Source organism: Mastacembelus armatus, chromosome 21 (assembly GCF_900324485.2).
Source record: "Mastacembelus armatus chromosome 21, fMasArm1.2, whole genome shotgun sequence".
Taxonomy (NCBI): Eukaryota; Metazoa; Chordata; class Actinopteri; order Synbranchiformes; family Mastacembelidae; genus Mastacembelus; species Mastacembelus armatus.
Window position 1 is genome coordinate 5,620,015 of NC_046653.1, and position 23,703 is coordinate 5,643,717.

The following is a 23,703-nucleotide window of genomic DNA, read 5'->3' on the forward strand; positions in this document are numbered from 1 at the left end:
TAGTAACCAAAAATTGTTTTTCTGTGGTTTTTGTGGAAGCAGACATCCAGCCCATGTAACATACAGGTTAAAAACTTTTAATAAACCAAAAATATTTTTCTCTCACTGAGAGTTTCCTCTTTCAGTTGGTACTATTTTGGTTCCTTGCTGTGAGTTTGTTTTCAGGGGATTATAGTTGGAACATCCTCATTTTCCATCCCTTAGCCTGTATACAAACATGGCCACCACCCATAGAGAAATTCATGCATTCTTCTGTCTGTGTGCTTTTGAAATCCATGTGACATGAATAAGCTCACAGAACATCAATACAGAGGACAGAGAGTAACAGGGAGAAAACAGGAGACCTAGATGCTTGTCCCCGTGTGTGTAACTCCCCTTTGACCTACCTGGTGATCCAGGAAGGCTGGGCTTGGACTCCACTGAAACTGAAACATGCTGGGAGTCACTTGCTGAACACAGGAAAAAAAAACTGTGTTAAGCTGCAGTAAACCTCCACATAACAGTATTGTCAGTCATTTGAATACTTAAGGACATGATATAAGCTGTTTTGTTGCATGGTATATGTAAAAAAAAAAAGCCCTTTCTCACCCCTACGGGCGGCGTGTGTGTGTCTTCCTCAGTCTCGGATTGAGTGGGAGTTTGAGGGTTTTTCCCAGTATCTTAGCTGTTCCTAGCACTGCGCTCTTCTGGACTGAGAGCTCTGATGTTGTTCCTGGGACCTGTTGGAGCCACTCTCCCAGTCTGGGGGTCACAGCCCCGAGGGTGCTGATTACCACAGAGACCACTGTTGCCTTCACCTTCCACATCTTTTCTAGTTCTTCTTTAAGCCCTTGGTATTTCTCCAGCTTCTCATGTTCCTTCTTTCTGATGTTGCTATCACTTGGGATTGCTGCATCTACCACTACAGCTTTCTTCTGCTGTTTGTCCACCACTACTATGTCCGGTTGGTTAGCCATCACCTGTTTGTCGGTCTGTATCTGGAAGTCCCACAGGATCTTAGCTCGGTCATTCTCCTCCACCTTTGGAGGTGTGTCCCATTTTGACCTCGGGACCTCCAGCCCATACTCGGCACAGATGTTCCTGTACACTATGCCGGCCACTTGGTTATGGCGTTCCATGTACGCTCTGCCTGCTAGCATCTTACAACCTGCTGTTATGTGCTGGATTGTCTCAGGGGCATCTTTGCACAGCCTGCACCTGGGGTCCTGCCTGGTGTGGTAGACCCCAGCTTCTATCTGTGGCTGATATCGGAAAGTCCTACCTGTGGCTGGAAAAAGCTGGACTGAAAGACAACACTAATCATAGCAGCACAAGAACAGGCCCTGAACACAAGATCGATAGAGGCTGGGGTCTACCACACCAGGCAGGACCCCAGGTGCAGCATGTGCAAAGATGCCCCTGAGACAGAAGCTGGAGAAATACCAGAGGCTGAAAGAAGAGCTAGAAAAGATGTGGAAGAGGAAGGCAACAGTGGTCCCCGTGGTAATCGGCACCCTCGGGGCTGTGACCCCCAAACTGGGAGAGTGGCTCCAACAGATCCCAGGAACAACATCAGAGCTCTCAGTCCAGAAGAGCACAAAACGCTGAAAGTCCCCGGTCTCTGGTAGTGGACCCAAGATTGAGGAAGACACACACACGCCACACGTAGGGTTGAGAAGGAATTTTTTAATATATATATATATATATATATATATATACCTTTTTTATGATAAATATGTAAAAAAATATCAGTCAAACTCCACAGACTTATTTGGGCCAAATTAGTCACTTAATAAATTTAATATTATATGTATTTCCTAATGCTACCATCAGATGGTGCTACAGCAGAGATGATCCCACACATTGTGGCTTTAGGATGGTGTGAGACTTGACAGTATCCACTAGACAGTATCCACTAGAAAGAAAACACATTCTTATAAATTAGTAACACAGTAAAATGACTCAATAAAATGTGGACCACCCTATCAAATTGTTCTTTATTTATTACCTCTCTGATTGGGAGAACTTAGAAAAATGCAGAATCTTGCAGAAAAATGCAGAAAAAGAAAAAATGATAAATATATCAAATCTAAAAGTGAAACAAATACAACTGACACATGAAAATGGTTTAATTTGATGTAATTTACACAGTAAGCTATTCCTATCGAGTGTTTCTTACAAACAACGAACTGCCTGCACACATGCTGCATTACATCTAAATTCCACTAGATGGAGACATGTGTCAGTGAATCAGTTCATATAGATCATCTACAGCACCATGCGCATGGGCCTCCACACCCAACGAGGGCATCAAGTGACGTGTCAACTTGTACAATCATAGTATCTATTTCTGTTTCTTTTAAACGTAAAGAACATCTCAGTCTCACAGCTAGATAGATAAAGTATATCCAAATCAGTGAGAAGCTTTATTTTACTTCAAATATATAAACCAAAAAAAGAAAATATTTGTGCTACATGAAAAGAAAAATTGATGATGAACTGACATTTGCGTGACTGATGCCTTTAGCAGATCCAAAGGCATCTGTAAAAACATTTTTCAGAGAGCTTGGATGAAACAGAAAAACACTCCTATTTTACCTGACAGATTCCTGTCCTGTATTTAAAACAGACAGAAATGCAAAAATGTGTATTTCTGTCTCAGCAAGCACAATGTCGAAAAAAAAAACAATCCAGGTGATAACCAGATAAGCTCACCTGTCTCTCTCGCAATGGATCCATCCTCTTTCCTGGTCAGCGGTGGTGGCTGAATGGGCCAAGAAGATGGAGGAGTAGTCTGCAGCATAATAATCATGCAAGAGAGAGAGATACATATTTAAAAAGAATAAATGATATTTGCAGGAAGCTGCACTGAGTCTGCTCTTGATTGTATGGCTCCATTTCTACTGTAACCCCGCAGCACCCTCACACCTCCCACACTGTAGAGCTTTGAAAACAATACAAAAAACAAGCCACTGCATGGAAACTGCAGTCTTTGTTAACATTAATGAAAATGACTCATGTTTCCACAGTTTTCCCCTTCAGCTGCACTGATGTTTATAGGTTGTGCATTCAGAGCTCTGAGAGTGTTTTCCATCTCAAAGCTTTTTTAAACATGACTGAGTCAACAAGTGCATGACAAGAACTGAGTAAAACTATGGTTCAATAATTTGCCATTTACGTGTTAATCACTGTCAGACATCTTATGCCTGGGCCCTATTACAAAACTCCTCTTTCTGTGCACCTTATTAAGGCTGAATCAAGCCCCATGTGGAAGGATATATGGGGCGTGGGTGTGTGCTTGTGTGTACAGGGCCTCTTCTTTTCCTTAACTTTTGTACAACTACATTCTACAGGTCCAACATACAATTCAAATCAATTCCTGCTCATCAAAATATGATAATCTATACATTAACTTATACTTGTCATGTTTTATGTGCACTTTATATTAAAATGAGTTTGCAGTTAGGTGGACAAAAGAAAGGCAGGCCAGCCTTCAGTGTGCCAACAACCTTCTGTCATTAAAAACACACAAGGACCAAGACCGAACATCCCCCAAGAATGTGGGGGGTTGGTGGGGTCACTTTTGTTTCCCAGATTGCCTTTGGGTAAAAAGTCAGAGGGGGAGGAAATGCAAATACACCCCGTCTGTAACTCATTCTTCACTACTGACACACCTCAAATTGTCACCTGTGGAATTCATGAGAAGAGTGGGATAAGGAATGTAGACATGGAGGTAGCTAAATGGGCAAAGTGAAGCCGGTGTTGATCATTAACCAGTTTCCTCTCTGGGTAACTGTTCTCTCCACTGTGCTGTACAGCACTGACTATGCTAAGAATTTGGCCAGCCCATTATTGAATACTCTAAGTTGATATATGCATTAATGTGATGAAGAATACCCTGATTGTTCACTCCTCTCCTATCCATCACAGCTGGGATGATGGGTGGGAGGCTGCAGTCTTTAGAACATAGTGCTGATGGATTTGAACCACACAACCCCCTGAATCTAAAAGCAGGCATGCAGCTCCATGGGGAATCAACATATTCCACCTCTGCAGGAGTGTTTTTTTCAGTGCAAGTTCTATTAAGTGTTACAGAGGACATTTACTGGAACTTGTACATTTTGTGGTTAGCTTGAGGATAAAGGAAAAAACAGTCCAGCTGTCTCTAAAATGCAGTAAGCAAGGTTTGACATTTGTCTGACTTACTGGCTGTTGTGTAACAGAGTGGACTCACAAATGATTTGAACAGAAACAACCACCTCTACACCATTTCCCCTCAAAGATTTCTATCATTAATACCTAAACATAAACACAATGAAAAGGTTGGCCTCTTAGCCAATCAGTTTTGATCCTTCTTGGTGTGTTAAATTGAAACAAGTAGAAAGAATGGCTCCTTTTTATGTTTCACCATTCAGCTACACTTCCACAACCAAAAATAATCTTGTCCAATGAAATTAGCAGTCCCCCTTCACTGCAAGCAAAACCTGGTCTACCCATCATCTTCTAAGGTGGTGTTCATGTAACATTTTCCCCCAAACAGTTACTATGAATAAGTATGTTTTGTGTATGTTCTTGATCTGTCAGCAATAACATGACATGTTACAGCATGACATTACCCTAAATGCAACCTTAGTGTAGCTTTTATAAATCTGGAAATACAAATGTTACACAAAATCTTCAAATTCATTCATATAAAACATGAAGCATTTTCCATAAAACTCAGAAAATAAACTTTTGTGTGATTCATAACCAATGATCTTAGAAACAGCTGTTTAAAACAAGCCAGTAGCCATATCAAAAGCATACACTGTGCTGGAAACAATTTCTCTTTGAGCTTCATACTAAAGAGGGACACTCAGATTGCAGCAGTGACATGTTAAGGATGACTGACTAAAAACAGTTTCACTCATACAATTCTCTCTCTCAGACAAGTCTTTGCCCAGACTTGCCTTAAAAGTACAGGTTGGACAGTTGTGCAGAGTGTAATTCTACTTTCTGTGAACAGACATCGGGGGAAAACATCAACAAGTAGGCATTCAATGCCAGCTGTTGTCTTTTACATTGCATGTATCATGATGCTAATGAATTTCCTACTATAGTGGTGGAAAAGCCCCTTGTTAAAGTTACAGAGCATCAAGGCAGACTAGGTAGAACGGTAATGATGAATAGACTTTCAGCCTGAGGCACCTGACCCTGCCCTCCCTGTCTCCTCCTCCAACTTTCTTTCCACCTCTGTCAGTTCCTGTACACACTGATTGAGAAAGCAGTCAGAATAACAAAGCCTTGAGGTGGGAGGCCTCTTGACTTGGATCAGATTGAGTCCAAATTGACATCTGGTTTTTCTGACTCTCCACTATAATTGTGTGTGGGAGTGAATGAACACAGTGGTGGCAATACAGGATGAAGGCTGTGCCACATTGTATTTCAGTCTGTGTGTCTACCTTTGAGGGTGGAAAAATGTGGGTGTGTATCTGTGGAACCTAAGAGAGTGTGAGAGCAACAGAAAGCAGAGAGAGAAAGATAGGAGGACAATGGCAGGCAAGAGTTAATAACAAAAGGACAACAGGAAGACACAAAAAAAGATATTAGATTAACAAGTTAGTGATTTTGAAAACTAGCCTGCATAACTGCAAAAAAGGTGGTGATACTAACCTAAGCATGGTAGTGTGAGTGAACTGAACAGTGCAACAACACACATACCTCACCTGACATCAAGTGAATCATCTGTACTTAAAGCATGTGTTGTTTCATAATGACTATACTTAGACTAAGATTAAAGGCTAAAAATTTCTCTTGCTGGAGTTTTCTTATAATTTGAACAGCATATATTAGCATATATTATTTCAATGAAAAATGACGGAAACCTTAAATCTTAAACTTTAGAATGGGCAGATCTGAACTCACCAAGGTCATTTTCTTTCCAGTCTAATATGAAGCAGCTCTTAATGTAAAAAGTCTTTGTCCTCAAATGTATAAGACAGATGTTAATTTAGCAATTTTTAATCTCACTTGAGGAATGGGTATTCACTCATATCGAGTCACTTGAGACATCAGTGGTATATCTAACCGTGGGATGACAGAGGCATGGTCTGTAAATTATATTTGTCAGTCAGAGCTAGTATACTGAACCTACCCAGCTTGATCAGCTGTTTAAACCCTCTTCAGGGGATGAAGCATTCTTCATCCATTAAATCATTTTGCTCCTTAGCCTCTTATTCCATCTTGATTTATAGGTTTACATCGAGCTCACAGCGATGTCCAGGACAAGGAAAATGATAGACCAACTAATAATGTTTTAAGATAATGTGTCAAGGAAGCAAATTACTACAATTAACAATGCATACTGTCAAACCTAATTAAAAAGCTTAAATATAAACAAAGGTTTTTCCATACCGTCCATCGATGTTTCTCTACGGCTGGCTCTGTGGGTCTGGTTTCCTCATAGCCACTTCCTTCACCTGAAACCTGAGGAGACCAAACATACAGTTAACACTGAATTTCAGATTTAACACCGTGTATTGTCCTGGCACTTCAAGTGTCACATTATAAACTCTTGAATTCTTAGTAAAAATCCAAGCCATCTATAATGGAATTTAGCAATTTAGGGAAAAGTTTATATTAAATATCTGTACAAATAGTCTAACTACATAATCCTAATGCCAGTTGTGCTCTGTGATGCCTATTCTACTCACGTGTGTTTTCTTAATTGCATTAATCTCTTTTTTATGCCACCTTCTTGGCTTCTTGGAACCTGGTGAAATTAAGATGTTATTTAAGGTTAAACTTTCATAACCACCAGTCCCTAGTCCCTGCACTACTGTCATTAAATGAAATGCTTGTCTATGTGTTTTATGTCTTGTATAGCATATTTCTCGTAGACTGCAAGCTTAACACACTGTCTTGAATGTGTCCTAAATACACTCAAATAGCTGTGTGTTAAGGTGTCACTTGAGATAAAAGGCACATCCTGAAACGGGAAACCATTTCCACTTGGAATGCGATTTCCCCATTTGATGACAACTCTTGAACCTTACCCTGTCAGTACAGACAAGGTTTTGGTGGTCTCAGAAAGCAGAACAGCTGTGAGGACAATGTTTTACTAAATAACAATGGCTGCTGGTGGGCTGCAGTGTGCTTGTGTGTGGGTGGTCAGGACCAGCGGTGGAAAGGCTCATTTTACAGTCTTATCTGTTAAAGATTTACTATTGGTAATAAGTGATGTAACATGCAGAAATGAATCAAGACAGTGTAATGTAAAACTGCATTACATGTGTTACTTTGGAACATATAGGCCCTAATTCAAATCTTGTTGCAGTTCACTCCTTTCTGTTCTTCCTTGGCACATATGACAATTTACAGTGATAACAGTGGCAGAAATATCATCTAAATTTGAAAGAACATGTCCCTGATTTTAGACACAAGTAGACAAAGGCAGCCTTCTCACTTCAAGCCAGTGAATGTCACTTTTGCCATCTGAAAGGACAACCTGTGTTGTATTGCTGTATTGTAAAAAGGCTTTAACTTCACACTTGACTACTAAAATACTGAGTCCAAAAATACACGTCACAGGCAAAGGAAATCGGCCTTCTCATCGGCTGCTAATCCTTGTAGAAAACAGCAGTTGTGCAGCAGTGTAGAGCTAGTTGGCATTAAGGCGAATGTGGAAGGACTGTTATTTTGTTCTACTATAACACTGTGTAATGTCTTTGCCTGATTATTTGTTCATTTTTCCAAAATGTTTTCTCATTCATGTGTATGGAAAATGTTTACACTGTCGATTAACTGTAATGTCATGGTTTCCTAATGAACTGTAGAGCAGGTCTGAGCTGCTGATGTAAACCTGAACTCTGATAGTATCCAGGACCAGCTTTAACCAAAATCCTTGAACTTCCACTTGTGTTTTGGTTTTGCAAACACTTGACAGGCCTGTAGTGCCACATTACTTTTGCTAAATTGAACAATTGGTGTCTGGGGGGAGAAATTTATATACATTTAATAGTCAATTGAATTTAGATATGTTCATAATCTGCTTGTCCATCACTTTTTAAAATCTTTCTAATATATACTATCTCTATTTTCTTGCAATCCCAGTACAGCATTTCTGTCACATATAGTACTGTATCCTCACAATGTGATAAGTTATCACTCACCATATCTGAGTCATCCCCATCCTCTTCACAGTGTCTCTCAGCAGCACGGGGGTCTCCCACCACACTCAGCTCACTGATCACACCCTGTTTCAAGGACACAGTGTTTTGATGTTTGATGATACATATAACAATGTCAGAAAATCATTGGTTCTCACACACACAATGTAAATATGATTGCTCTGGACTGCTACAGGGAATCCCCAAATTCCACATACTGAGGGGGACTCTTGATGTCTCCAGCTTTAGCCCCTATCTGTGAAGTGCCACTGTCTCTGCCCTCCCACACATGATCTGAAACATGTTCCCCCACAGGATGCTCACACAGATAACATGAATGCTATCTCTCTGCCTATCAAAGACCCTGCTGCTCAGTTCTTTGAAGCTGACTCTCCAGGATGCATTTATATACTGAGAAAAAAAAAAAGTAAAATGCATTTTTAAGGGAACTTTGAAAATAAATAGGAAATGCCTTTTGACATTTTTCCCCATCTATACACAGATGATTAATGGTTGTACTGATAGGCTCTTCTTGTAACTTGTACAATGTTAAGTGAACATTATTTTGGTCTATTTCGAAACAAAATGTTTTCAAGCTCTGCAATAAATCTTAGACCCAATGCACAAGAAGGACAAAACTGTCAATGAAGCATTTTCTGCTAGCAGTGCATAATAACAAAAAAGGGCTAGCAAATAAACAAATCCTATTTAAGAGTAGGATGTTCACTTTAGAAATACATAATATAAATATTAAGATGCCAAAGAAGCTTGCCAAGTCTTGATTTGAGTAGGAAAATTAAAGTCACAAGACCTTGGGAGCATCCATGCAAAAGTCAACAAATGTTAAACTAATTCTGAAACAAGAATTAGGAGTAGGTTCTTGTAGGAGAACTGGACAAAACAGCTTTCTGACCAACTATCCAAACATGAAGAATGTAGCTGATTAAAAAATTGGTTTACATGCAGTGGTTATCAAACAAAAAAAAAAAATAAATTAAGGTAGTTTAAACTGTGAGGGAAAGCAAGTAGTACTAATACTAGTAGTACTCATACTAATTTGGAATTTGGGCATATTTACTGGTGTAAATATCTATTTCTTCATATTATGTTTCTTCAGTACAATAAATATAATCATCTCTAATAAACCAGGCTTTATTGGCTTGTTATGCCTCACCATCTTCATGATTTGAGTTGGTTTTGTAAAAATAATATTTTATATCCATGACAAGTGACAGTATGACCCAATAATACAAGTTACTGAAGAGTGAAAATTGGTAAAGGTAAAGGATCACCACAATGTTACTGTTTAACTCAAAGTAATATATTGCTATTAAATGAACATAAATCTATAGTTTATTAAAGGTTAGTGAAGGTTGCATGAACAAACCTCTGTTGTATTTTCAAGTCTGACATCAAAAGCAGTTAAGGCATGATCGATATTTTAGATTTGAGACTGTAAATGTCAAACTATTACTAAAGAATTCAAAATTGTCTTTCCCTCAAATTCCAAGTGGATTAGATATAGGAAATAAATCAGTCAATACTGAGAAAAATGCTCCGAGGTATCAATCAATGAATCAATGTAGTGTCACACTGCAAATTCTGGTCTGTGTAAAATTCTGTGCAATTACTGCCTATGGTTTAGCTATTAAAATAATCATTTACATGTAACAATCCATAATGAACAGTCTGCACATTTTTGTAGGGGCAGGTACAGGTACAGTAGGTGAACTACAACACTCTTTAATAACAAATGTCAAAAAATGTTGCAGTCAACTGATAAAATTTACTGCAGCCAAAAGACTACAGTTCATTATATCCAAGCTATGAGGTCTTCCAATTATTTACAGATAGCACTAAAACAAGATGGTGAGGTGGCACAGACATTTATGGTTTTAGAGTAGGCCAATTTGAGCAATCAAATCATATGTGGGTTAGTCTAGCCAAGCTGTTTCACCTGTCTGACCATGGAAAGTCAAAACACTACATGGCCCTTTTCCAAATCTTCACACAGCAGGAGCTCCCATAACACCACAGTCAGTATCAGAGTTATTTAGAACCAAATCATTAATCATGTAGACCTATCTACCTTGAAAGGGGTATAACTTAACCTGAAATGGCTAAATATATATATATATATATATATATATATATATATGCTTGTGTACACACCAGGAACTTGTCAGGATCAGCTCCTCCAGCTTGTCCAACAAATACCCCAGCACCAGCCTCCATCTCCATTTCATCTGGTGACCGCTCAATACGCATCACCTGTGGGTGTGTGTCACAGTTGAAGTACAACATCACCTTGTCCTCCACCACAGCGATAGCAAAACGAGTCCAGGTATCCCTCATGGAGGGCACAAGGAACTTGGCTGCTTCATATGACTTCAATGAGTCAAGTTCTGTATAGTACAGGATGACATTCTGGTTGCCACCCTGCACGGCTGACAGTTTTACACCCACATGCATTATCTGCTGTGTGGCATCTGTAACAGAGAAGATGACACCACCCCTGTCAGTTGTGGGTTTTAGGCTGAAGATGAGGGCAAAGTCTCTGTAGAATGGATTTGGCAGGTGAGCACGTGCCAGCTGGCCCGCGTTGGCATCTGGGCCAAAGACGTATGCAGGGTTGTTGTCAGGCCCATCCACCTGGATGATCTCACTGGGAGGAGGATCTCCAGTCAGCTGCAGCAGCGACACTCCACTGTTTTCTAGAGAGAGGAGAGATAAAGGATGTTTAGCAACATTATTCATAACATAAATAAAAGGTTAGAGAGGAGGGCAGCATGGCACGGTATAATGTTATGCCAGGTTTGATTAGGATGCTGGTAGTGAATGTGTGTGATCACTTGTATAGGATGGCAGTATGTTGTGTCTTTATTCTACTAAACCAAAACAAAAAAGATCAACAACATAATTATTCAATTTTCCCTTTTCCAAAATAAAATGAAGAATATTAACACAAAGTTATTCCAGCTGCCTACAATCAATCTGCTGGAGAAACCATAAACAAACAATTTTACAATTTGTGGACTGAAATATGGAAAGGGTTGACATCCCTAAAAAAGGCAAAGAATGGGCCACATGAGACTAAGAAAAGCAGATGATTTCAGCAGACACAGTCAGGCCTGTACTGCCAGCAACCAGGTATACTAATGCCAAACGCCTCCTTACTAAACTGATGGGAGATCCAAAGGCATAGTTCAGGAGGTGTAGTGCATGAAGATGCAAGAGGTGATTGCTTGCAGTATTTGCTGCAAGAGCTGAAAATGTTTAGCCACTAGATGTGTTTTCTGCAAAACTCTACTGCAAAAATCACATCACCAGACTAAAATTATTCAAGTAGGAATAAGAAGAATTGTGCATTTGAAAATGTAGCTGCAGAATAGGCTACAAGACATCTAGAAACCAGCAAAACTCTTCCTACTTATGTGACTTTGCTAAATGTCATAGCACCAGGGGCACATAACGGCCAGCAGCTGGGCCTCCTGCATATCTTCGCTCACTCTGCCATCACCCTGGGTGACTCTGGCGAGGTCAGTGCATAATTATTGGAGGCATTTAGGAAATGCAAGGAACACAAACAGCAATGTGTATTCACTTACACACATTGGTAGAGGCAATTTTTGTTTTACATCAGACTTAAAAATAAGCCTTCCTGCTTTGATCAAAAAAAGGAAAAGAAGTTTCCTCATGTTAAGAGAAAAATTAAAATCACTGTTTTGGGAGAGCACTTGATGCAGTTTGTGTTCCTTTGAAGAAATGCTTTGGTTTACCACCTGGTGACTAATGTGCAAGCTCTATTGCTCAGTTCAAAGCCTCCCCACTGCCCTGAGTGCTGGAGATCAGTGGGGCAGGCATTCGGCTTTGTTGAGAGCTTAAACACATGAGGTGTTTAACTGAACCCAAGGTCCTGCTTTCTGCTGTACAACCATAGTCTGAAGATTCTGTGTGCTTGTCTGAGGACTGATTCATTTTAATGTGAGAACCCAGTCAAACAGTAGCAAGACAGCAATAAAAATACTTTCCAGTGTCCAATCTGTGCCAACAGGACAGGCATTTCTAACAAAGATTCATAACCAGCAGTCTTTACATATGTTATCACAAACATGTCACTGCAAAATATAAATTAGTACAATATATGAGCAAACTATATCTAACAAATCTACCAAACAAATCTGCCCATTTAGATAAATGATACAAATGTGAAAACATTTGAAAGTGTTTTTGCTTTCACCGTTCATAAAACTTTGATAAACCTCAAATTTAAAAATCTTGAGAAAAACCAGATCTTAAAACAGACATTTTCTACCTAAATTTAAAAATATTAACTGCGAAATGACAGAGGCAAACAGATACATGGGGTCCTTGGTTCACAAACCCTACGGGTAGAATGGAAGTAAGGCATGTAACCATAAACTGTCATTTGCACCAGGCCAACAGATGTTTATTCAGCAAGAAACCTTAAGGGGTATGCTTACATGTCTGAACCTGACTCCCTTCCATGTGCACAATCTCAGCAAGAGTAGAGTTGAAAAATGGCAAAACTTTGTAGTAATTCCTTGACAAAATCTATCATGTAAGAAAGCACACCATTTTTATCCATAACATCCCCCTGCTACACTCAAAGATCTATGAGTTGGAATGTGAGGAAGTGCTTTTCTCAAAAGGAGAATGGTTGTTCCTCACAATGTGGCATTCCTCTAAACTGAGGCTTCAAAGTTTGCCAAAATGAACAGCAAACATCATTTTGGAACATGTATTCACTAGCTGCTCAAACCCTTCATTAATGAAACAGCTACCCTATTGGCCATCACTCACACACCAGACTCTTTTGGACTATGTTCAAAATTTACTAAAAAGAAGAAGCATCCACATGAACCATGCTATGATCACTCACTGAAAACTCAGAACATTTTTCTACAAATATTAAAAAAATATTGCGATGTTATTCTCTTGAATGCCAGAAAAGACAAAACAATGTTTGGGAGTGTAAACAAGGACAATTTTATTACCAGACATAAAGCACCTGAATAGGTTCGACCTGCTTTAGTCTTCATAAGGAATTCTTGTGCTAAAGTCTGATCAATATGTTGCATTGTCAGCAGTCATCCAGTTATTCCTTCTCAGAGATCAAAAATTGTATACAAGGGGGTACATAAGGGTACACCATTAGCATTTTTTTTTCCAAATAGCCTTTGTTAACCAATGTCAGCTTCAGCACCATTTGGGTATAGAAAGGAACTATAAATAGAGCATTGCTGGGTTTATGATGCTAGTTTATCATCTAAAGATGACTGCTTACTGACTAGAAATACAGCTCTTTTTCATTTCCTAACGTTCTGGGATAGGGCTGTGCAGTTAATCAAATTTTGATTTCAATTTTGATTTTGGGTCTCAACGATCACAAAAACTATGTAATTGAGAAAAATTGATAATTATTAAGTTATTTTGGCCTGCATTCTTAATGACGTGCATGCGCACTTTCACCCCTGCGGAAGCCCGAACACTCTCAGCCTATACTGTCGGAGAAACATAATGCTACCGTCATAAATAGTCATTTTGGACCTCTGGAAGAAAATAGTGGTGTTTCTAAATAGATTCACAGTTCATCAAATGGTGTCATAATTGGGCCATTACCCATCTTGAGACATCTGAGTGCTTATGTACTCTGTTTTCCATCACTGCCTCATCAGTTCTGGTCTTGTGCTAGTGCAACACAGTTTAGAGGGGGCAATGGGTTTCTGGAAACAAAGAGCCAGACTACACTGTGCCCATAATTGGAACCCTCCTGAGAGCCAAGTCAAAATGTTGCCCTGGAAAGCAGCATGCAGAAGAGCTGGAGCCAGCTCTGGGCCTTCCTGTCAAGAGATACAGTATCAATCTCAGCTCAATGGAACCATGGTGCTACAAATCAGTGTCAGACCACCAAAATGGCGTACAAGCCACAAAACACCGACTACTTGTCACACACATTAAGATAACAGCAAGAGAGAAGCCTTAACAGGACAATTTCCTCTCCATGTTAACCACCACTATGGTGAACAGGGGACAGCATTTAATTTTATTTCAATTAACAGAGAGTAATGGAGTAGGTTTGGGATGGTATTAAGCCCCAGAGCAAAAAGACAATATAAGTTCCCCCTCTTATATTTCAAGTCAACAGAGCTGGAGAGAGCTGGAGATAGTAAAAAGTGCCTGAGGCTTTTCAGACACTGCACAGTAGGGGTCCTAATCAGAGAATCTCAGAGGTCAAAGGACTTGTGAGTGGTAAGACACAGTGGAAAATAGCCTAAGATAAAGTTACTGGGCTACTACACACTACACAGTTCGATATTTCAGATAACTGTGCATAGTGGCTTTCTGTCTGTCCAGGAATGATTTAGAGTGATAGAAAGCACTGTAGACACCTTGCAGGTTTACTCAACACACTCATCTTGAGAATCCACCAGTTTAAGATATATACATATATAAAAGATGGCAACAAGTTAATATTTGCCTTAAGTGTACAGTATGTGCAACACTGCAGTGTTACAGATCCCTTGTAGCACCCTCTGACGGTGTCTGCCCTGTTTCTCTAATACTTATACTGAGCATTTAAAACCTCCTTACACCTTTCTTTCTGTAATAACCTCAATGTGAAGCTATGCAAGGGTTGGAAGGGCTGAAAAAACAACTATGCTTTTGTGTCACAGTCCTTGCCCTTCTGATCTAAAAAACATATCAGCGTGCAAACAAACACCAACACAGAGAAAGTTAAAACAATACGGATCTATTCAAGACCCAGTGTCTTATGTAATCCTCAAACCAGAAACGTTTTGTCCACTTATGTCTGTCAGTGGCGCAAGCTGTCACAAAAATAGCAAAGCTGAAAAAAGACACAGTCTTGAACTCCCAGCGATATGAACTGAGACTGGAGGGCAGGACAAAAACGGATTAGCTTTGTTTGATACAGAGCTAAGAATACAGGATGTTCTCACATGAATCAGCACTCACTAGAAGCAATAAACATCCAAGTCATTTTCTCCGTCATCTTTTATGCGGCAGGGCACTCATTGTACTTGTCCTAAGAGTCAAGAGAGGCTATTGAAATGCACACTGGTCCTGTTAGCTTTTAGGATTATATCATAGATCTATTTAATCAGAAACTACTATATGGCTATTATTACAGTTAACTGTCTGGAAAGACTGCTAATTGATATACCATATTCACTGAATGTAGAGACACATGACATCAAAAAGGTCAGTCAGTTAAATGTGCAATGCCAAATCAAATATGCAGATTTTAAACTAGAATTTCATGCTGGAGCCTGTGCCTGCCACTGACGCTGTTGCCAATTAGTAACAGTGTAAACTTTCCAATAGAGAAGGATGATCCACTGTAGCATCCTCTGACGGGAGCAGCTATATTAATTTATATTAATCCACATCTATATTAAGCCTATAACTCCGGATCCCAAAAAAAAAAAAAAAAAGTGATTAATTTCTTTATCTTCACATTTTCACTTGTTATGTGTGCTACCTCGGTAGAGTTAGCTTCTGGTTGTTAGAAACATTTTGCATAGCATGGATGTCCAAACCCCAAACTGACACTGATGGAACCAAACCCACTGATGCAAACATAACTACTTCCCATGCCTGACAGGCTGTCCGTTCCCGGTGAGACAAATGCACCTGGAGCTGTCTGCAGGCCACTTGCTGTAAAAGGAGACATGAAATTCTTGTGTCTACAGTATTTCATGCATAAATTGTTTATAGAAGATGGGCTTAAGTCTTATGCTATTTACTATTCATATTAAGGGTAATAAAAAATAACTCAACTCCAGTTTCCTCAGTATTACAAAACAACAATCATGCTTAAGGCAGAAAAATGTCGAGACACCAATAGACTATTTCTTATAATGAATGAATAGAATTGGAAACACAATGTTCTCCTGTGTAACTGCAATCTGTATTTAAGGAGGTTCACATTTTATTTACTGTCACACATCATGCTGCTATAGGCAGCATTATGCCTATCATAATGCAGTCCACTCATTATGGACTGTATGTCTGCTGATGTTATGACAATAGGACATACAAAATGAACAAAAGCAAGTAATGTCCTTCTGAGCAAAATATAAAAATTAATAATCTACAGAGGAAATTCACATCAGCTGGTTTGGTAATAAACCACAAAGTTGCGTTGTGTGCATATGTGTGTTATATGTCCTTTAGGGAATAAATCACATGCAAAGGATAAGGGAAATATATACATGAAAAGGGTTAAACACCATGCTTGTTAAGCTGTGGGCAGGACTTCTTTTAGTAACAGGACTAAAAAACTTGAAGCATGCATTTTTCTTCTAAATTAGTGTGCTGTGCATGGGAACCAAGACATTGTTAATCTTACTGGTTTGAGTCAGTGACGAACTGTATGCGTACAGGGTATTGGTTGAACTAGACAAACTGGGGAGTAGGGATTTTGAAAACTGGCTCAAAATGAATCCCCAAAGTAGGATTCATTTAAACCAGTGATTACCTTTCCAGTTACTAACTGACAAGCACTGATACCCATCATCCTCCTCGGCTGGTAGAGTGTGGCACTCCACAGGGAGGCGTCCCTCATCCAGGAGCATCCAGCAACTGTCCCGCAACACTTCACAGAAACTCCGGCAAGGCGGCACATGCGATGGACCCTTAGAGCTACACTTTGGTACCAAGAGAAGGCAGAAAAACCACTCCAAACTATGGTGGCAATGTGTCCTCAACAACCATGCCCACTCATTTAGGAGTGCCTGGACTTCTTCCACGCTGCTGTGGTTGAGGTAATTGGGCAGAACAAACCTTTCCCCAACCATGAAGGAGCAGAAAGGAAGAGCAGCATTTAGCCACAAGCATTGTGGGGATTTTTTGACCAGTGGTGATTTCGCTGCTTCTGATTGGCTTTCAGCTGGTGCTGGTACCTGGCTATCTAGAGCTGTCTGGCTAAAAGTGGTAGCTTGGTTAGACGCTTGATCACTTACTAATGTTCGTGTAGCATCTAAGATGTGACTGATTGCCACTGTCCGGCTAGTTGCTGAAGCAGAATTAGTCACTTGCAATTGGCTAACTATGGGAATGAAGGTTATGTTTGGTCTCTTGCTAGTTATTTGTGTATTGGCAATTAAAATGTTTTGGGTCTTAGTTGGAGTCGGGGTTGTAGAATGTTCTTGGCTGACAAATGAAGAATAGCTAGTCTGTAACACTTGGTTAGATAAAGCTTCCTGGGTGGCTGTTGTTTCACCAGCTGGTAACTGAGTAACTCTCATTATTCCATTGTCCCTAAGTACCTGGGCTGTCTCTGCAGAGTTGCTGGCTACAACTACGGCTGGTAAATCTCCAGTGGTTAAGTTTTCATGAGAATCCTTTGTCAAATCAAAGACTCTGTTAAGTGTTCGATTTCTGCTAGTATTATTGAAGGTTTTAACAAAAAACTTAAGATCTTGCTCTGATTTTGTGCTACCAAGATTAAGGCCCTCATCTGCTCTGCTCTGTATGGGCCAGACACTCTTTGAAAACCTCAATTTTAGCTCATTAGTTTGGGGCACTACACTGTCCCCAAGGTGATCAGTAGGCACTAGTGCTCCTTCTTGATTTTCCTCAGAAAATCCCTGTGTTTTAAAGCCAGGTCCCCAGCTAGTTTCAGCTTCTGTTGCAAATTTGGACTGTGAGCCAGACCAAAAACCTGACCCTGTACCTGATGCTAATTCAGCCTCAAGCCCAGATCCTAGTCCAGATACATTGTGTGTAAATCTTAAATGATCAGCTCCTTCAGAACGCAAAACCTTTGATAAAGATGTGCCATTACCATGTTTACTTATGTGTGACGAAATCCCTGTTGATGCCCAGTCATTCTCTGGCTGTGTTGTTGGTATTAGAGTGGTCAGTGAAGGAGCCTCAGTGGTCTCATCCCAAGTCTGTACAACCTTTAGTATTCCATGTTCTTCATTAATGACCTCTGCTCGAAATCTGTCTTCTGTTGACTGTTCTCCACTATCTACTGGACTGCCAGACCCCTCAGGGTCCACGGTTGGGGCAGAAGTCGTGGTACTAGTCCACCAGAGCCAAGCATCAGAGTAGATCATGCACTGGGCCAACAAAAACAAAACTCCAAACTCGGTCCTCATTTTGGGCATAAACTCAAGCCTTGAACACTTCCAGCTGCTTGATCACGGTCCTGGGGTCCACACAGCCACTAGACTCCCCACACACTTTCCTCCAGCTCTGTCTCCACATACACTCAACTAGGCAGAGAGGAAAAGTGAATAGCTGTGCCTCATTCAAAAGAGTATAGGGGGAGCAGAAAGAGGTGTGCTTTGTATTGGCTACACTGCAATATTCCCTCCATTAACTCCTCCTTCCTTCTCCTCCTCCTTTTGTCACAGCGGTCAAAAGTGATCTCTCCTGCTGACCAACAATTTATAATTAAAACAGCCTTGCCTTTCATTGTACAATACTGATGCTTTCATTGTTTTCTAGAGAGGCAAAATGTATTCTCTTTGTTTAATTATTTTTGTTATGTTACATGATAAACTACAGCTTTAAAAAGAGCAAATTGTGTGAAACTGCAGTGGGAGCAAAAGGTGTGGTCATGTGATTTTCTGATTTTAGTTTTCAACAAAAAAAAACAAAATGCTTTTCTGTGGTAAAAATTAAAATAAAAGTTCAAATTCCAAGAGCTGTGATACCAATTACTGAGCAGAGATGCTGTTGTGATGTGTTGTCACGTTATTAGGGTAAAGACATTAATCAGCTTATTGTCTGCTACCAGCTTGGACATAATAAAAAAGCCCAGTGTCACTGCAAACATTGCCCCTGCTCTAAATGGCACCCAGGTCAGACCCCTGTCTTCAGTGGTCTGTGGTTCAGGCCTTATGTTCTTGTCCAGACTGGTTATTCATACTGACTATGGGATCAGTTGACAGAGACCCTCAACGTCTGCCAGTGGGAGCTTAAAACAACACACTTGTCTCTCTAATAGTATTGGGGTTTAAAATAAAGATGTTTTGTGCATATAAGCTAAGGTGTTGATAGAAAGGAACTCAGGCCATTTGTGCAAAGCATGCCACCATCACCATAAGAGGTCGGAGAAATGTCTTGACAGAAGCTTGACAACTGTATCCTGTAGTTCTCTGTCATGGCCTGGGGTCATTGACGCTCCAGCTGACTCCGGCCTGCACAATTGTATTTATTTAGTCTAACAAATGTGGAGGTTGAAAAGGTTGAAAGACCAAAGAAATGTAATAGTGATTTGAAAACTAAAAATGGGGGAAAAAATCAAATTAAATTAACACTTCAAACAATATATTTTATATAAATAAATATTAGCAGACCTTTACCTATTAAATACAATAATAATAATTTGGGCAAATATGATTAAGGAATTTACGATTTCTTTTTTGCTTTATCTCATTATTACTCTATGTGTCACTAAAAAGAAAGACTGGCACCTTCCTGTGGGAAATTTTTCCAGGTTATCCAAAAAGATCACAAAATATTAAATATTAAAAATATTAAAAACAGGCTGCTGATGGGTTCTCAATCACAAAGCAACTTCTCTTTAACCAAACAAAACAATTCTTATAGTAGGGACTTAAGGGTTAATAAACCCCTTGAGTAAAAAAAACAGAACCCCCCCTCTGACAGGCTCCTGTGGCTCATTGCATTACTGTATAGGTTTGGATTACAGTACATAACTGGAGGTCGTTTTAGAGAAATGCTGTAGAAAACCACATCACTGAAGCTTAACAACGCCAATGTTATTTCACTTAATGATTACAGACCTTGTACAACTCATGTAGTACATTATCACTTACATCAGTTGCCTTTGATAGACAGAATCACCTTGTGCACAGCCCAGCTTCTGTGAGGACTCTCACCAGCAAAATTTACTCTGCAACCTTCTGTTCTTCTTCTACATCCATCCATCCATCTATCCATTATCTATGCTGCTTTCTCCCATCTCTTGTTCTTAAAGACATCCAAAATTCTAATGACTTGCAAAATCTAGACAAAAAGGAGAAATTGTTTGAAGAGAACGTATTATTCAGAGACTCATACCAAGGAGTTGTTATTCCACAAATGACCTGAATTAGCCTGAAGAGATTTTACAGAGTTTGGGAATAATCATACAAAAATGAAAAGGTGGGAAACTTGCCAAGCAGCCTTAGGTGGTTAAGCATACAACCTGACACCTTGTCAAGATTTTCCTCAGAAGTTGGAAATGATCTGCTTACTTTGGAAAAGCTGACAAGAAAGAGACAAAATTATGCTTAATTAAGTTAATGTATCCATGCTTTTGGAGTAAAGGTTTTTTTTAACACAGGTAATCTTTAATAACCTGCAGATGTGAGTATATGCCCCCCTTTTTAACATTATGCTCATGTAAAATGTACCCTAGACTACACATCACCAGAGAAGCAGCAGCATCTACACAGGATGCATTCAAACATGCCTAGTGTCTGTCCACACAATACACAGACAAAAGCCTGAAACCTAAGACCAAGAATGAGTCTGAGCGCTGAGACCATCAATGGAAGGATGAATGATTGACTAATTACAACAGCAACAAAACCTGCTGAACATAATCCATGAGGGGCCAGAGGCAGACTATTATCTGTCACTGCATGGCAGGATTTTATGCTATACTGACTGTCAATCAGCCATCAAGGTTCATCTTTGCTAAATATAGCTGCTGGGAATAACTGAAGAATACAAGGTCATACCTATGCTGCACAGTGTCCTACAGACCAGTACAGCATTTAAAGTACACATTTCATACAAACTTGATCTTAACCCTGTACCTGAAGTAAGACTTTACTCTTCATCAGTGCAGTCTAAAATACATTAGGCAAAGGTTAAGGAGCTAATTCCACTGCATGATGCCACTAGTCAGCATTTCGTTTTTACCTGAAGTATAACTGCTGTACAAACAGAAAGGCCAGAAACTAGACACATGCTACAACACAAGTTGACACAAAAGAGTGTGTGAAGTCTCTGCAAGTTTCAGAAGAGCTAGACAGCCTTTTGCCCCCCCGCACGTTCACTGATGTTATTTCAGCAAGTGGGGGTCATCGACCTCTTCCTGTGAGTCATAGTGTAGTCATAGTCTCAGCATTAAGCTCCGAGGCATTGAGAGTTTTAAATGAGACACACAAATTAGGACATTCACACACAGTCTCTTAAACAAGCCCACATATGGTTGAAATACATGTGCAGACACGCATCTGGAGATGCACACACATCTGGATGTGCACACACACAAACAAACTTAGACTGCAGATGAACACAGCTGAACAGCAGTGTAAATTATAGAACACAAACATATACAAAGCTCTACTGAATATATGGCTGAACCACACACACACACACACCTGCCTAAGCTGCAGCCAAACAGAATGTCACAGTTGAGCAGCATTGTCAACATATCTCCATTTGAGTCACCCACGGAAATAAAAACAAATGAAAAAATTCCTGTAGTACCACTGTTTGATAATGTTCATCCATGTGCATCCACCCTCTCTACATGTTGTATGTTAAAAAATATGTTGCTATGCAGTGGTGAATCATTATACAGAAAGGCTCTATTCACTGGCTTTTGAGGAAATTTGCAGCCTAATGTGAAACTTTTAAAAGCACCATCAACATCTTGTCATAATGTCCCCATGTTGATATGGGCAGCACGGTAGTTGAGTGGTTAGCACCGTGGCCTCACAGCAAGAAGGTCCTGGGTTCGCAACCCAGACTTTCTGTGTGGAGTTTACATGTTCTCCCTGTGCTTGTGTGGGTTTTCTCCAGGTACTCTGGTTTCCTCCCACAGTCCAAAAACATGTATGTCAGGTTGATTGGTGACTCTAAATTGCCCATAGGAGTGAGTGTGAGTGTGTGAGGTTGTTTGTCTCTATGTGGCCCTGTGATGGACTGGGGACCTGTCCAGGGTGGACCCCTGCCTTTCACCCAAAGAGAGCTGGGATAGGCTCCAGCAGATCCCTGTGACCCTGGTTAAGGAATAAGCGGGTATAGAAAACGGATGGATGGATATGTATATACATATATGTGCCAGAAGTTAAACGTTCCCTTGTTTTAGATAATGTTTAGTAAGCAGATAGTAAGTCTGTCCAACACTAATTCTGTGGGGAGAATAGGGGATAAACTGCATATGTGTCATCAAATCAACAAGCAACAGGCAGAGAGAAAGGAACAACATGGTTAATTATAATTTATTTTGACATCAGCTGTTGCACTGAAAACATAAACCACATCTACGCTGCCACACAACAGAAAAATTGAGTGTCTGAATCCAAGATCTCCAGCCAGTGAATATGCATCATTGAGTGTGACTAGGACAGAATGAGAAGTGGAGGGTCTGATAACAGAATGGTGGTCAGAAGGTCACAGCTATCAGATTAGGAGGCAAAGGGGTCCTGTTTCCCACAAAGAGAGTTGTATCACAGTCCTGTTGAAGCCTGGAGGAGCATGAGTAGTTGTAGTGTGTGAGTAACTACATGCATTGTAAATGCTACTCAGTCACACATAATTACTGCAAACCCCAAACTGTTTAATTTTCTTAAATTGTCTAGCAGAGCTATAGACAGCATGAAGACTTCAGGAGTGCAGTGCAGTGGTAACACTACTCTCCACACAGTTTTCCACAGTAATCAAAATGATTAAGAAAACCTGAGTTTGTGCCAGTATGCCACCGAAACAACTTATGAACTGGGAGATGATAGTAAAGTTGAAAATGACATCTGAAGACATCAGTCTGGAGTCCTTTTTTCCACTGCCTCTTTAGGGCACTTTGCTGCCACACTGTTCTGGGATGGGAGCTATTGTTAAACATTTTGACAACAGGTTATTTCTGTAACCCACCACCTGGCAATTCAAATCTAATCTAATTCAAATTCAAATTCAAGTCCAAATCTGTGACAGTGATCATTAACATGTTGTACACAATGCACAACAGCTTTACTTGAGCCCAATTTACACTGTATGGTCATTACTCGGTTCTCTCACCCTTGCTTTGAAAGAAACACCAGTATGCCTCATATTTCCATCAGACAAAGAAACATCACAGACTGCACAGTACTACTGGGATGCTGACAGCGGTCTAAACACAAGAGCAGTCTGCTGGCTCATCATCAAATTAATCAAAGATAAAAAGGAATCATCACTTGCAGTAATTCAGACCAGTATTAATCAAGGTCTGGATTAAAAAAATCCAAAGAGTCCGAAGACTTAACTAACCAGAAACCTCATGACAGGGCAAAGCAAGTCGACTGTCAACCCCATTACCTTTCGGATTCTAATAAATATAATAGCAACTATGTGCTGAGAGGCAGAAAAAACTATTGTCCCTTTAGACAAAACTGCTAGGTTGTATCTCGTCATTGAATGATACAATACTCTTTAGGAAGAGTCCTGCAGGGTTCCTGACAATCCTGCTCAGGCAGGCAGAAACAGCTTGGCTGTCACTCTGCATAAGACACATTCCATAACAGGAGAATATGTAGCCTGTGGTACTGAAGCAACAGCTACAGTAAAGAAAAGGTGGTGT

At 40.0% G+C, this 23,703-nt stretch overlaps 1 protein-coding gene across 2 annotated transcripts in view; it reads right to left on the minus strand.

The window, feature by feature from the left end:
- col18a1a (collagen type XVIII alpha 1 chain a) overlaps positions 1 to 23,703 on the minus strand; it is a 71,036-nt gene that overhangs the window by 23,153 nt on the left and 24,180 nt on the right. Inside the window, exons 1-6 of one of the 2 annotated variants that reach the window (XM_026295360.1) lie at positions 17,959 to 18,433; positions 10,299 to 10,840; positions 8,130 to 8,213; positions 6,373 to 6,444; positions 2,695 to 2,773; positions 387 to 449 (exon numbers count right to left, since the gene is read on the minus strand). In XM_026295360.1, the coding sequence (XP_026151145.1) occupies positions 387 to 449; positions 2,695 to 2,773; positions 6,373 to 6,444; positions 8,130 to 8,213; positions 10,299 to 10,840; positions 17,959 to 18,286 (1,168 nt within the window). In that variant the 5' untranslated portion in view covers positions 18,287 to 18,433. Of the gene's footprint in view, positions 1 to 386; positions 450 to 2,694; positions 2,774 to 6,372; positions 6,445 to 8,129; positions 8,214 to 10,298; positions 10,841 to 17,958; positions 18,434 to 23,703 lie in introns of those variants that run through there. The other variant, XM_026295362.1, reaches the window with a different exon arrangement.